The sequence below is a fragment of the Acanthochromis polyacanthus genome, chromosome 20, assembly GCF_021347895.1.
Source record: "Acanthochromis polyacanthus isolate Apoly-LR-REF ecotype Palm Island chromosome 20, KAUST_Apoly_ChrSc, whole genome shotgun sequence".
Taxonomy (NCBI): Eukaryota; Metazoa; Chordata; class Actinopteri; family Pomacentridae; genus Acanthochromis; species Acanthochromis polyacanthus.
The window spans coordinates 11,741,100-11,756,567 of NC_067132.1; the positions used below are offsets into that span (position 1 = coordinate 11,741,100).

Sequence of the window (15,468 nt, forward strand, 5' to 3'; positions counted from 1 at the left end):
TTCATTCACCAGCTCGTTAACAGCAGGATGTAGCCTACTGCCCCCGAAGTGTCAAAAGCATAAGAAATGAAAAGTTACCCAGCAGAGTGCAGAGGTCAGAGGTGAAACAAGTGCTTGCGAGTTGACGTATGTTCCTGAAATTACCTTGGCAGATGATGAATTGATGCTCTGCATTGTTGTTTTCCTGCTGCAGATTTAATAACAGCTCTGAGGAGGAAGTGGAGGTTGTGATAAGAATTGTTTTAAGCATGTCAGCAGGCTATACTGTGCTCTGATGTGGAAATCCTCCACACTCTACCTTACCTTGTAGATTTAAAAAACACACACAATTGTCTGTTTTTCAGTCTTTTGAGAACCTCTCTGTGGAATCTGGAGGATCCGGTCCTGAGAAAGATGATCCGCCAGGTAAGACAGATCTCTAACACCACAGCTACTGTACTCTGCTGTGTGAAAGTGTCGAGGAGGAGGAAACTAATCCGTGGAAATTTGTTGTGAGAAAAAGCTTATGAATATAAACCAGTTTTAGAATTAAGCTGCTATTACTGCTGGTGTTTCGTGCTGTGTCTCTGACATGTCTGTGGGGTTATCTGAGGTGGCAAGCAGTCACCACTAAACATGCATTAATACATGTAGTCAGTCTGCTGTCAGCGTTACTTACCTTCAGATGGCATTAGCCCATATCTCCATAACCCAAGGTCAGTGTGGGCTTTTCCTGCTGAGTCACGGTCACAGGATGTTGTCAGCTAAACACACATGCAGCACATCCAGCAGAGGTTAGAGGCCTGTTGGATGGGGGGTTGGATGCTGGGGGTCATGTTGAAACCTGTATTTTACAACCTCCCTCGTGGGGTTCCTGTGCCCATCACAGGGCCGTCTCCACCGGTTCGGGCCGAAGAGGTGGACCGGACGCTGCAGCGGCAGGACAGCGGAGTGGAGTCAGCGCTGCTCTACGCCAAAGCATGGTCCAAGTACACCAAAGAGCTGCTGGCGTGGGTGGAGAAGCGCATCAGCATGGGTGAGTTTGGGCACTGGTGGGTGTAAAGAGGGAGCAGCCTAAATAGCACCAGTCAGTCCTAAAAGCTGTCATGTGATAAAGACATGAAGAATGTGTGTTATAAAGTGTTTTTAGGGACATTTAGAGTTTTCAAAAGCAGTAACCTCTTGTAGACTTGACTTATTATTCAGACACATTGGAGATATTGAAAAATTTTCTTCTGTTGATAATATATATTATATAACAACATAATATTTCTGAGACTTATGTTGCTTTCTATTCTTAAAATTACATCTACTTCTTTTTCTTTTGTTAAATATCCCATATTCTATGAATTTGTACATTTGTACATTTCATTTTGGACCAAACTGACGTCCAGACTGGTTGCACTGTCACTAAATCCTAGTTGTAGATACATGCATTAAAGTCTGATTTAATGTGAAAACAGAAGGTATTTCTTCAGATGAACTGTAAAAACTGTTTCACTTATGCCATTCTCCCCAGTGTGTTCACAATAAATTGTTATGGAATTGACCGGAAAGAGCTTTTAAAATGGACAGGAACTTATTTAAATTTGAAAATAAAACAAGTAAGGAATTTTCAAAGATTCAAAAGGTATAATTATAAACGGAAACACGTGGTTGGCCAGTTTTACAGTTAATTTACACTGAATTTACTACAGTTTCATCTCCTTAAACAGACACTTTTATAGTGATATTTCTCTTCAGTTAATTTCCTAACCTCCGTTTTTAGTTCTGGAGCCCATAGCTTGGATGTAGGATATTTTCTGTGCTTTTTATTGCCTATGTGTTCAGTCGGTCTTAAACACAGCAGCTCCAGGCATCCCTAGTTGGCCAGAAATGTGTTAAATTACTCTCAGTTTGAATGTTATTTTTGGCAGTTATGGATCTCCAAATGCAGTGGTTTAGCCAAATATGGGGATTCCTTTGAGGCCTGTTGATCATCTAAGCTGGACTTGAAAACAGTGAAGTCTTATACAGGTTCAAGGTTGAGTTTATAGTGTGAGAGCTTTTGTTTGGTAGATTGGTTAATGAATGTTTTCAGTCTAATGCTCTCAGTCAGGCTGCACACTACTTTTATTATCAGCTTGTTTGCTCAACATCCACTGAGTTAATGCTTTCTTCACTAATTTATTTTTGTAGATCAGTTACATGATTCAAGGCCGTGGTTTGATTAATTGAGAAAAGCTTTGTTTTTTTAAATTAAGATATAATAGTTTCACATTCACATGCCATGAAAACATACGTGCTGCACACACTCCCTATGTTCCCACATTTGTATTTTAACTTCGCTGTTGTCCGTTTGCAGACATCGAGTGTGCAAAGAGTTACACCAAAATGGCTGAAACTGCCAAGACGCTTGCAAGTCAGCAGGTAGGTGGATTTAGCAGTTTTGGCACATTACTGTTGTAATTTAGCTGCTATTTCTCATTAAGACTTTCTCCTCCTTGTCCAAGGAATTCATGCCTTTCTGTGAGATCTACACGACAGCTTTCAAAAATGACATTGAATACAGCCACCTGGTACTTCACACTGCAGCAGTACTCCAAAGCAACAAATTCATACAGGTAGCTCAGCAAAGCAACTGCTGCACTTTGTCTTTGGTTGTATAATGGAAACTGGAAGTCTCACTGGCTGCGTGGTGGGTGTGGTGACAGTGTTATGCGTTTCTTTGCAGCCTCTCCTGGCCAGAAAAAATGAGCTGGACAAACTACGAAAAGAGGTGAAGGAGCAGTGGCAGAGAGAGCAAAAGAAAATGGTGAGTGGACGTTCAGGATGGTTGATCTTTGAAGAGGGCCACACACACGCATCTGAATAACAAGGTTCACTGACCTGGAGGCTCAGTCCAAGAATGCTCTTGGAGTGCCTAACCTACAAACAAGTGCTTTGCTTTGTCTTGTAGACATGCAGCTTGTCAGGATAATTGCTCTCCTCCACCTATGACAGAATCATTTATCAAACTGTTAACCCTAATATAGGTATTAGTTATTTCTAAAAAAACTACTTTTGCTGGTTAAGCTTCCATACTTGCTATTAAAAATAAATTTTAAAAAGTCACTTAACGTTAATCATGTGTGCAATGCTGTTGAAACATGATGAGGGAAATATATGTTTAAAGTTCTAAAGCATTTATTCTGATCTTCAAAGAGGATGGAAACTTAAAAGTCATGTTTTTGTCTGCTTGCTTTATGTGTGACGTGCGTTATTTTTATGCCTGCCTCGGCCTGCTAATGAACTGGCGGTGTTGTACACCTGCAGCACGAAGCAGACAGCGCTCTGAGGAAGGCTCGGCTGCTGCAGACCCAGCGGCAGGAGGAATATGAGAAGGCCAAGGTGTCCACCAGCCGACTGGAGGAGGAGCAGGCCGGAGGAGGAGCAGCAGCAGCCAAGCAGCTGGAGAAGAGGCGGAGGCTGGAGGAGGAGGCCCTGCAGAAGGTACAGCTCCTCCTCTGTAGGGCCTGATGGGTGTTTTTAGATACTGTGGACCCTGAACACATCACATAGACCCTTTGAATTTTGTCTCTGCTGATTAACATGCAGCTTGCTTTGAATTATCTGAATTCTCCATCTTTTTTGAAAGACAATAACACCGTCAAGAAAACATTAAGGCACACAATAGAATGTCTTACAGTCATTTCTGAAGGTCTTGTGATCAGCTCTCAGTTCTGCACAGGAATTACAAAGATGAGAAATGGCTGGATCTTTTTGACTAAGTTTGATAAAACTGTGTTTAGCTGTATGTTTTGCTGTTTATTCCAGAGAACATCTTTCATTTACACCTCCTTGCTTTTCCACCTGTTTTCCATCCCAGTGAGCATCTTTGGTTCATCAACTGCTGACAGTTTCACCGACAGCTGGAACTAAACTTCCTGAATTCGTCACATGAATTCGATCAGCCAGAGAATTAAGATTTTTAATGATTCGCTTTCTGTTTTCAGGCCGAGGAGGCCAGGGAGCACTGCAAAGCCTGTCAGGTTGACGTTGGGGTGAAGAGAATCGATCTGGCCAACACCAAGAGCGAGATCATCACCCAGATCCGAGAGATGGTCTCCCAGTGCGACCTCACCCTCAAGGCTGTGAGTTCAGATATTTGTGCTGTACATCTTCATCAGACATGTTAATCTAAACTTATACCGGCTTGAATAATTCAGATAGGGTGCTAAATCTTGCCTCACCGGAGAGTCAGACATGCATGGAGACAGGTGAGTGTGTGGTGCTCGTGATAATGCTGATTGTTTCTTATTTCAGGTGACTGTCAACTGGTTTCAGCTGCAGCAGGCCCAGGTTGTATCTCTGCCCGTCAACCACCAGAGTCTGTGTGAAAACGCCAAGCAGTACGAGCCTGGACAGCGCTACATCGACTATGTCCGGAGTTTGCCCACCGACGTGCCTCGCCTGGAGTCTCATTCGTTTGATACCGCTGCCACGCAAAACACAGGGTGAGACATGAAGATATGATCTGTAAAGACTCCCACGATAGTTTGATGGCTGTGGTTGATATTTTAATCTGCTCAGAGCTTTTCCTTGTGAACATTATGGCACTATACTTTTTGAGCTTTACTGGAACATCATTGAATTAAAGTGAAATCTGATGCTTCTTTTAAATTGAACTACGTCAGTCCTGTTAGATTAGCAGTGTTTGTGTTTACTTGAACAGATGTTATCAAGGGAGGTGATTCGTTTGTCAGAGTCGCAGCTCTCCGAGGGGCTACATTTCAGTTTAATTAGATAAATTTAAAATTGTCAGGAAATGCGTCTCAGTATTTCTATGTGTTGTGAAGAAAATCTCACTGAGTAGCTGTAATCCTCTCTGGGAATGTGGACCTGGCTGCTGTGGGGTGGAGAGACAGAGTGGAAGAGCTTGTTTTGGAAAACGTAAAACAATTGGGTTGGAGAGGGCTTCCTGCGGAAATGACTGTGGTCACGGGAGAGAGAGGAGCTGGGGCAGTGGGCTTACCATCGGTGCACTTAACCTCTTTGAACATTTTCAGTAGCTGTTCAACTCCGTGCACGCTGTGACCGACTACGGTGAAGAACACAGCGGTCAGTGTGGCACTTTTAGAACCCAGCTCCTGTGAAGGCTTTGGTTAAAAATAGGTAGTTTCCTTGATGAGAGAGTTTTGTTGACACAGGTTTGTGGTCACACACACACATGTACGAGACAGATGGAAATAAGAGAGTGCTTTGTTCTCACTTAGTTTTCTCCCTCTGCCACCCCCCCCCCAACTCTGATCCCTCTGATCAAAAGAGTCCAGCTTGGGAGAGAGGAAATGAAACTTAGGCGCACACACCCACCTACTCTCGCATGTAGTCACAGCATTGCCCCTAAAAAGGTTAAATATAGACCATTGACCTTCTTATTGTATATTGTCAGATGCTGCAGGATAATTGGGTAAACTATGATTGGCATTGTTTGCAAAGTAGGGTATCTGAGTCCGTTAATCATCATTGATTAACTGCTGCCTTTGACGATCGGATCTCATGATATCAGGATTACTCAGGGATCTTGTGATTACTGATAGAATTTGCAGGTATAATTGGCAATTTGGATGAGGAATTATAAATATTGATCAAGTTAAAAGTTGTCTGAAGAGAGTGATGTTAGTGTGAGACAAGAATCCTGGACTAACATTGCTGGTCTTAAATGTTTATAATGTGTGCAATACTTAGCATATCCAGAAAATAGTGTTGTTGAGTTCTTTTGTTTCCGTCTTTTTCATCATGGAGTTTTTCCTTCTCTGAATTTAGGTTCTAGGGATCAAGGTTTCAGTGTATTTAGACAGACTGTAAAGCCCACTGATAAAGTTAAAAGTGCTTTACAAAATGAACAAAAGTCAAATTATGCTAACAATGACAACAAATTCAAACAAGTTTTTTTAAAAAAAAGCCACAGCCATGCCACTGAAGGAGTCTGAAATAAGTCAAGTCAATGTTTTTTACACTAGACTATTAAGACAAAATACTTTCCACTGAAAAAATGAAGATTGTGATCCGGGTTAGAAAAGTAAAATAATTAGTGTAAATGTCGGGGTCATTTATGATTTTGCTTCAGGCATTTACACATTAAGGTTAAAACACTCCAAATCTACTGAATACTACTTTATCTGACTATAATAAATCCAAATACATCTAAGTATAAATAATGTGCATATCATGACTGAGACCCTACAGTGTGATTATTTATGGAGAACAACCTAACAGTAAGAATACAGCTTTAAAATTTAAGAGGACTTTACCTGAGTAAATGTTTATGATCAGTAATATTTTCTTCAAGCACAGAGAATATCTTATTGCTCAGGGTATCTATAGTAGTCTCCTAAGGTTTTCATCTAATAAAAGTCTAACATTGGATATCACACATTATGATTTCAGCAGTATCAGTGAGGTCAGCTTGAGAATCCCTCAATACAACCTTTGTCATTCAGTCATATACAACTTTATTTCTGTGGGATTTCAGTGAAAGATTTAGTGCTCAGTGTTGCTCAGTATCTTCTACCTTTTTGTGAGTTCCGTCTCGACAAATGTCATCATTTTCCTTCGTTGTTTTCCCTCCTAGGATGCCTCTCAACAAGCGCTCGCTGACTGGCAGCCACTCCTCCCACAGTAACCTGTCGCAGGCGTCTGTGACCTCTGACCTCCTGGGTGGAGACGACGTGGACGGTCCCATTAATGCGCAGCACGCCAAGATTGCAGAAAGACGCTCCAATGGCAGCACCGACGGTCAAGGTACACCCGCTTATATTCAGCAGTTTATCTCGCATACAGAAACAAGTGACTGTCTGAACACGGCCAACATTTTGAACCAGACAGAAACACTTGTTGCTGGAGGTTTGAATCCTCGCTGGATGGATGTTTTTAGACACAGCATGCTCTAAATTGACGGTTTCCCCAGTAAACCAAATTTTAGTTGTGCCAGATTTAATCTGGCGTAATCTGTGAGTACCATGACAAATTGTTGAATCAAGTGAAATTTGAAGGAGCAGAAGATTTAAACTGTACCCTACCTGCCTGTGTTGTTTTCTGCATTTGTATATGTGTGCAAACTGTACCCAGATGTTTTTTTATGCAGCACTGCCCTCACTGGTGCATCAGTTCACAGAGGAAGTCTTTAAATAGACCAAACAAAAGAAAAATATATAAATTTCCACATAACTAACCCTTTGTACCCCAAAACCCACCGATGGTTCTGAAAGGCATGATATCTTTTTTTATATATAAAACACCGAAATTACAGCATTTATCAACCAGAAAAAGTAAAAACAAAGAGAATCTTGGAATTTTCCGCTTTCGAGCAGTCCTTAAACTGCTCATATGTGAATTCTGGTTTGCCAGAAAGATTAACCAAATTTAATCTTAAAATCCTGATTGATCATAAAAATCATTTTATTCCGCATGCCTCATTTAATCATTTGACAAAAATAAACAGTAAACAGTATGGAGCGATAGGAGTGCCAAATCAAAATATAAATAAATAAATAAATAAATAAATAAATGTGGAAATATAAAGAGAAATAAATAATTAAATAAATAAATGTGGAAATATAAAGAGAAATAAATAAATAAATAAATAAATGTGGAAATATAAAGAGAAATAAATAAATAAATAAATAAAAAGGAAAATTTTGTCTTTGCTTTTACCTTTTCTGTTTTTTCCTTTTATTTATTTATTTATTTATTTCTCTTTATATTTCCACATTTATTTATTTAATTATTTATTTCTCTTTATATTTCCACATTTATTTATTTAATTATTTATTTATTTATTTCCCTTTATATTTCCTCAGTCCACCAAGAAAAGGAAAAATGCAAATCAGTTTGCTCTGGGCGGGGATTCTGAACACAGGAGTCCTGCCTGACACCAGCTCCCAGCACGGCTGAAGTGAAGCCATGTCACCGTTGAGCTTCGGCTGATTCTGCCACTGATAAGAAAATAAACATTAATTTACCGAATTAGCAGCGTCCTTTCAGTGTCTGATGGCAGAATCAGCCGAAGTTCCACGGTGACACGGCTTCACTTCAGCCGTGGTCGGAGCTGGCGTCAGGACAGAAGCCTGTGTGCGGGTACGACTCCCCCCCTGAAAAGGAAGCCCCGCCCAGACGAAACTGATTTGCATTTTTCTATTTCATGGTGTCAGGCCATTATGAAATAACCACCAAGAAATAAAATGCAAATCAGTTTGCTTTCACTTGGTGGACTGAGCTGTCAATCAAATGGCTCTAGGCGGGGCTTCCTCGTCGTTCCTGATCACAGGCCGCTCAGAGGGGCGTGTCGTGTCTACTCTTCATATGCCTGTGATCAGGAACGACGAGGAAGCCCCGCCTAGAGCCATTTGATTGACAGCTCAGTCCACCAAGTGAAAGCAAACTGATTTGCATTTTATTTCTTGGTGGTTATTTCATAATGGCCTGACACCATGAAATAGAAAAATGCAAATCAGTTTCGTCTGGGCGGGGCTTCCTTTTCAGGGGGGGAGTCGTACCCGCACACAGGCTTCTGTCCTGACGCCAGCTCCGACCACGGCTGAAGTGAAGCCGTGTCACCGTGGAACTTCGGCTGATTCTGCCATCAGACACTGAAAGGACGCTGCTAATTCGGTAAATTAATGTTTATTTTCTTATCAGTGGCAGAATCAGCCGAAGCTCAACGGTGACATGGCTTCACTTCAGCCGTGCTGGGAGCTGGTGTCAGGCAGGACTCCTGTGTTCAGAATCCCCGCCCAGAGCAAACTGATTTGCATTTTTCCTTTTCTTGGTGGACTGAGGAAATATAAAGGGAAATAAATAAATAAATAATTAAATAAATAAATGTGGAAATATAAAGAGAAATAAATAATTAAATAAATAAATGTGGAAATATAAAGAGAAATAAATAAATAAATAAATAAAAGGAAAAAACAGAAAAGGTAAAAGCAAAGACAAAATTTTCCTTTTTATTTATTCATTTATTTATTTCTCTTTATATTTCCACATTTATTTATTTATTTATTTATTTCTCTTTATATTTCCACATTTATTTATTTAATTATTTATTTCTCTTTATATTTCCACATTTATTTATTTATTTATTTATATTTTGATTTGGCACTCCTATTGCTCCATAAAACAGTAGCTAGGATTCTGTTAAATCATAAAAAATTCGGAGCTCTTCAGCACAACAGAAAACTTGTTCCTGATTCTGCAGTAACAAACATTTTTTCAGTACGAGTAACACTTACGTTAGTACATGTTAATAGCATGTTTTTTTTTAAAGTTTTGTAAAATATATTAATTATCAAAGAAATTCAACTTTTGTTTTCTCTTTTATGATTTATGTCATTATACTTTGTCATATTACACTGAAGACATTTCTGAGTTGTGTCTATTTTTAGCCATGGTTGTGTTGTTTCCATAGAGATGCAGGATTTTACATTGCAGTGAATAATGAGCCCACAGTGAGCAAAAATGTGACAGGAGAAAAAAATATCGAGAAACTGCTTGGGTTAAAAATATTACATCCAGGAAGTATTCTTATGTATACCCACTGAAATAAGTTCTTTTTTACCAGAAATGAAAATAAATAGTTTGTGAGTTTCCATGACCTTAATTGGAAACAGGTTGCCCAGTAACAACAGTACGTTCTGTATAGTCTGTAATGAACTCATATGTTCCACTTTTTTCAGCACAGCACTGAAATGTGATTTCTTATCTTTCAATGCTGTCATTTGTTTTTATGCAGCTCTTCGGATTCAGGGTCCGTTTCGCCCCTGGACCTCGGCCAATCAGGGTGGAGGGATGTGCAGCGACTCGGAAAGTGCTGGAGGGAGCAGTGAGTCCCGATCCATGGACTCACCCACTGCAAGCCCAGGTAGGACCATGAATAAACTCCCCAACTGAACATTTAATAAGTGTTAATGAACAACACAACAGACTATTTTAATGTTCTGGAAAAATATCGGAGTGCTTGAGCTATCATTTGTTATGACGTATTTCACTTTTTGTGTTTACTGCCAAGTTCCACATCATCTAGTTCACATGTATCAGTCTGAAATTATCGATAAAGCCACCAGACAGCAATGAATGACAGCAGAGACATTCCTCAGCACTGACTGGGGCCAGCGCCCTTTTTTTCTAGTGAACTTGATGTTCACCCAACTTTGTTGGCATGTTATCTCAGTATCTTGGGGCTTAGCAACCACTGACAGTGATGCCTCTTTGTTGAACATTTTGCAACTGTATCACTCAACAACGTACACAAACACATAAAATAGTTGCTCTAGTTGAGGCCGGTTGTCTTCTTGTGTTTCGCCTGTCGCTGTGCTTCACTACAGTCACAGTGGAACCTTGTTGTACTACACTTTTCTGTGCTACAGCATGTTTCTGTCATGTTATTGGGTTGTTTGTCTTGGTGTTGCCTTTGGCATTCTGTTTGCAGCACTTTCTGTTTTTGGGAGTGTCTTCTGTTTGTGTACCATTTTTCTGAATTAGCTCTACCTTCTTAGTCACAGCATTTTTTTTTCTAAACACTGACACGTTTTACTTGCATTTTGAAAGAATTTGTAGAACAGAAATCTTAACTTTGGGTAAAGCCACTTTTCAAAATTCTTTTCACTGTTGGGATTTGGGTATCGTGCTTTATCAGCAAAAAAGAAAAACATCTGCATGCTATTAGGAATGAAATGTTCGATAAATCGGGCTATGAACGATACATGAACAATCCCCTCCACGAAAACCTTAAGAATATAGAAGCTTTGTGTGTGTAAGTTTGATATATGATACTGGAGTTAGTTTTTTTTTTTTTGAAGCCAAACATTTTTTTCTAAATGTTAACTAACAGATATCATCATAAAAAGTCCCCAGTTGATGACTTGCATTAAAACTATCATTATGTTTAAATGAGCAGATGACATATAATCTCAACAAATATGTACTAATTTGCACTGACCTCTGATTGACCAAATGTAGTTAAAGAATCATCGGAATCTGTGTTTTGGCCACATACTAGTCTGGGAAAAATTGGCCCAGAATCTCAAAAATCACCAGTTCATGAAATAAGTACATTTTTTTTCTTTAAATCCCAATGTGATGTGTGCAGATGTTTGCAAAGAAACATTTAACTGAGATCTGTCATTTGAAGTAGTTTCACACCTTGGCACATGTGTTTGTTTTATTGACTGGGCTTTTACAGCTAATACTTTAAGTTACTCTATTATTCATTTCCTAATGAACATTTTCTTGTGAAATTGATTTAATAGCATAGCTCAATAGTTATTCACACAGTGATACATTTATTTTTCCCCTACAAAAGCCTCTGTGCAAGAATGAGTTGTTTACATGTTTTAGTAGAACAGTAAGATCAGGACTGTCTTTGCCTGGGGGAGGATGTTAGGCTGTTAGTACACTATGTGCAACACATTAAATGGGGTCATGTCGTTTCCAGTTGTACTGACGTGTCTGCAGCCTCCATCCACCAACCCCCACAGTGTGAATGATGTAGCCGTTTATCCCTGATTAGCCTCCTTATTGGGTTTATCAAAACAGAATCACTATTATAATGAGCTTACAGGCAATGATTGATACATGAATGCAGGTGTGAATCACCACCAATCACCTTCTTTAAGCTCATACTTTTCAGCTACAGGAAGTTCACCACGCCCTTTCCTCTTTCTGCCTTTCAATTTCAAAAATCGTCTCGGCGGCTTTTCATTCTTGCAGCTGTTGTGTGATGTGCAAGTCACTAAAAAGGTGACTCAATATGACTTTGAAGAAGTGGACTTACTGGTGTGTCCTGCCTTACTCCTGTTCAGGGGACTTCAAGAGGAGATTACCCAGAACCCCCTCCACCGGCACCATGTCGTCTGCTGATGACCTGGATGAGAGAGAGCCTCCCTCCCCCTCTGATAACGGTGAGTCAGACTGATTTAACTCCACACTCTGTCATACCTTTATTGTGTTGTTCTGTATTGACTGTATGGTTGTTACAGTGTCCTTCTTATATGTGCTACATGTATTGAAACTACGAGGTACTTGAAAAATAGTACCTTGGCAACATGTCTCTCTTTGCATGATCTGTTGTCTTTTCTGTATGAGATTTGCCCTGTTTTCTTGATAAGACATATGGGAGTTGGTCTCTTAAAATCACATTTTTCTCCCTTAATTCTACAGGTTTAAGTGAGATGATAATAGAGACCGCCAGCTCCCCAGGACCCTTTAGAAACACCCAGATGTCCAAAGCAGCCCAAACCCACAAGCTGAGGAAGCTTCGAGCGCCTTCCAAGTGCCGCGAGTGCGACAGTCTGGTGGTGTTTCACGGAGCAGAGTGCGAGGAGGTAACCTTGGATTCCTTTCTCTTTCTGGTTCTTTTTCTTCTTACAACTAATAGACTAAAACACCATCCAACCACGACCGTCTGTTTGGACCTTTAGTGAATGTCGTCCACAGCATTCAGAGTATTAAAAGTTCAAGATGGAGATTGCCAAAGTCTCACAACGGCTTCTTTATCACTCGTGGCAGGCAAAAATCAAACCGAGACAAAAGAGAAACGCCACCTCTCCCCTCATCAAAATGTTTGAATAAGGGAATGAAGGGAAAAGTTGAAAATGGCCGCGAGCTCTCCTCAGAGACCAAATCCACCAACTGCTCTCAGCCGGGGAAACGGCCAGTGGAAACTGAAGACCTTTTGTTCGTCTTCTGAGGAGTCCTTTCCATCATCCCTGTGCACCCCCCTCCTCCGCTGTTGACTTTAGATCAAGTTTCTGTCCATATTTATTAGATACACTGACCCAGACAATACCAGAGTGCTTACTGGAAAAAACTTTATAAAATATGTTACATAATGCTGCTCGACGTATTGACAAGAAACTGACATGAGAATGTGACTCACTGCTGCGTATGGGAGTCATTCAATGGACCTGGTTCAAGGGGGGACTGGAAGTGAAGGTTTCCTTGTTGGTTTTTTGGACTTAATTCAAGAGGTAGCTCCCAAAAAATAGCTACTTTATTGGCACAGATTTTTGTGGCCGAATATAAAGTCTGAACCAGCTGGATTTGATGTTTTCAATAGCTTTAGTGGAAGACCCAGTGTCTGCACATGCAGTTTCTTTTACAGATTTGCATTGACTATACAGACAGTCATCTGGTTTTGTTTGGTTTGTCATCTTGTATCTGTAGCTAAAATGATGAAACACTGTTTTAATCTCTTGTTAGAGTTTCAAGTGTGTGCTTGAAATGTTTTGCTCATAACTGGGAAATGTGTCACTGTGTTTGCAGTGTTCGCTGGCCTGTCATAAGAAGTGTCTGGAAACCCTGGCCATCCAGTGCGGCCATAAAAAGCTCCAAGGGAGGCTTCATCTCTTCGGCATTGACTTCATACAGGCGGCTAAGAACAGTCCGGATGGCATCCCCTTCATCATCCGGAAGTGTACATCAGAAATTGAGAACAGAGCGCTCAACATCAAGGTATTTTTCAGTCCACCGTATAATTATTACTGACAGCTCTATAGAGGCTTCCACTGGCTGAATAAATGTTAAACATATAATCGTAAAGAGGATTTTGATTGATTGTCTGATCTGATGTTTCACAGACAAAATCCACTGAATAAAATGTTAAAGGGAAACTTATTTCCATTGTGGTCCCAAAGTGGTAAAACAAAAGACATGAAAAAACTCAAGACAGTTCAACCTCTGTTGCCTGTATCAAAAGTTTTATCTTTACCTCGTTGAAGAAAATCCAATACAGTGAGTGTAACGTGCAAAGTAACTCGTGGCTGGGCTGGTAGAGGCTGTCGGTGTCCTCAGGGATAATCAGAGTGTGTTGACAGAGTTTATCCAACGTGTCAAACTGAATGATACACCCTAAGAGATAATGATGCACTAGTTACCTTTGCAAGCACAAACCTGTCACTGGATTGTAGTTTGGACCACATTAATATTTAGTTTATTTTTTAAAAACTGAGATGAAATGTCATTTATCCAATCTATCCTTAGTTCAACCATGTAAATTTCCATACATTTCATGGTTGGTCCCGTTAATATTCTGCAGCTGTGTGTTCCCACTTTCTCCATGGTGATGGAGAAAATTGCATCTGATTTTCCTGCGATGAATGCATTTTGTTTTTGTGCTCTGAAGGGTATCTACCGGGTGAACGGTGCCAAGTCTCGGGTGGAGAAGTTGTGCCAGGCTTTTGAGAATGGCAAGGACCTGGTGGAGCTCTCTGAACTGTATCCTCACGACATCAGCAACGTCCTCAAACTCTACCTGCGACAGGTTGGCTGCTTTTCACTCCATGTTCTTCATGTAATGGGTTTTGTAAGACAGCTACCCAAAAAAGGAAGTGGTCCAAAGCAGGCTCACTGCGTTGGTGTTTATTTGTCTTTGTTTATTTTTGGAAAATAATTCCTGCCTCTCATCCCCTCGGTGCTTATCTCGTTTCTAATTCTGTACCACTTGTGTATTTACCTACATATTTCAGTTGTCTCTGTTTATTGTCAGCTTCCTTGATTCATTTGTTTATCTAATTCGTTTTTCCTCCACACTTTCCAGCTTCCAGAGCCGCTCATCCTGTTCCGCTACTACAACGACTTCATCGGTTTGGCTAAGGAGAGCCAGAGTATCATAGTGGAGGAGCTAGAAGCGTTGCGGCTTAGTCCCACCCCTGTGAACCCGGCCCAGGTCAGCGTGGAGCTCAACCGAGTCTTGTTCAAGATCAAGGATCTGCTGAGACACCTGCCCCCAGCTCATCACAAGACACTGCAGTTCCTCATCGAGCATCTCCACAGGTATCCATCGAAGAACTCATAAAACCAATCAGACAAAATCTTACACATTTAGTAGAGAGAAAAAAGATTATGATACATTTCTGATAATGTGTTTTGTCTCTCCAGGGTGACGGAGCAATCAGAGGAGAACAAGATGACAGCCAGCAATCTGGGCATCATCTTCGGCCCGACGCTCATCAAGCCGAGGCAGGCGGATGCAGAAGTCTCCCTGTCCTCTCTGGTAGATTACCCCTATCAGGCACTCATTGTGGAGCTGCTGATCCGACACTACCAGATGATCTTTGACACCCCCCTCAGTCCTCTAAGCGGTAACTCGCCCACAGAGGCTGATGCACATTCGCGCCCCGATACCCGCTTCACCCACCAGGAGAAGGAGCAGCGGCTGAGCAGGCACTCCAAGTCGCTGGGAGACATTAAAGAGGTAAATAGTCTTTGATTTTCATGAGAAATAAGTGTTAATGAATAATTTGATATTAAATGGTTGACTGATGGTTGCTTTACCCTTACAGCAGAGCTCTAAGGTGTTCAAGAGACATTCTTCCATTATTCCTTCTTCGCACTTATTGACTGAGGTTGAGGAGGCGATGCCGAGTCTCGATGGAAGTGACTTTGAACCTGGTCAGTATTGCTAAAAAGCTAGAAAGCATGATATTGGGTATATGAGTGCCCTAGTTTAAAGTCCACCTCACTTTCGTCTGA

General features: G+C 40.7%; 1 protein-coding gene across 3 annotated transcripts in view; it reads left to right on the top strand.

Moving 5' to 3' along the window:
* Window positions 1–15,468, top strand: part of arhgap29a (Rho GTPase activating protein 29a) — a 38,259-nt gene that overhangs the window by 20,782 nt on the left and 2,009 nt on the right. For all 3 annotated transcript variants that reach the window (XM_022200259.2, XM_051940395.1, XM_022200260.2), the window contains 17 exons: window positions 345–405; window positions 869–1,015; window positions 2,324–2,388; window positions 2,472–2,582; window positions 2,693–2,773; window positions 3,274–3,450; window positions 3,954–4,091; window positions 4,264–4,454; window positions 6,572–6,741; window positions 9,731–9,859; window positions 11,799–11,897; window positions 12,157–12,320; window positions 13,261–13,449; window positions 14,120–14,257; window positions 14,534–14,769; window positions 14,875–15,190; window positions 15,279–15,387. In XM_022200259.2, the coding sequence (XP_022055951.2) occupies window positions 345–405; window positions 869–1,015; window positions 2,324–2,388; window positions 2,472–2,582; window positions 2,693–2,773; window positions 3,274–3,450; window positions 3,954–4,091; window positions 4,264–4,454; window positions 6,572–6,741; window positions 9,731–9,859; window positions 11,799–11,897; window positions 12,157–12,320; window positions 13,261–13,449; window positions 14,120–14,257; window positions 14,534–14,769; window positions 14,875–15,190; window positions 15,279–15,387 (2,521 nt within the window). The remainder of the gene's footprint in view (window positions 1–344; window positions 406–868; window positions 1,016–2,323; window positions 2,389–2,471; window positions 2,583–2,692; window positions 2,774–3,273; window positions 3,451–3,953; window positions 4,092–4,263; window positions 4,455–6,571; window positions 6,742–9,730; window positions 9,860–11,798; window positions 11,898–12,156; window positions 12,321–13,260; window positions 13,450–14,119; window positions 14,258–14,533; window positions 14,770–14,874; window positions 15,191–15,278; window positions 15,388–15,468) is intronic.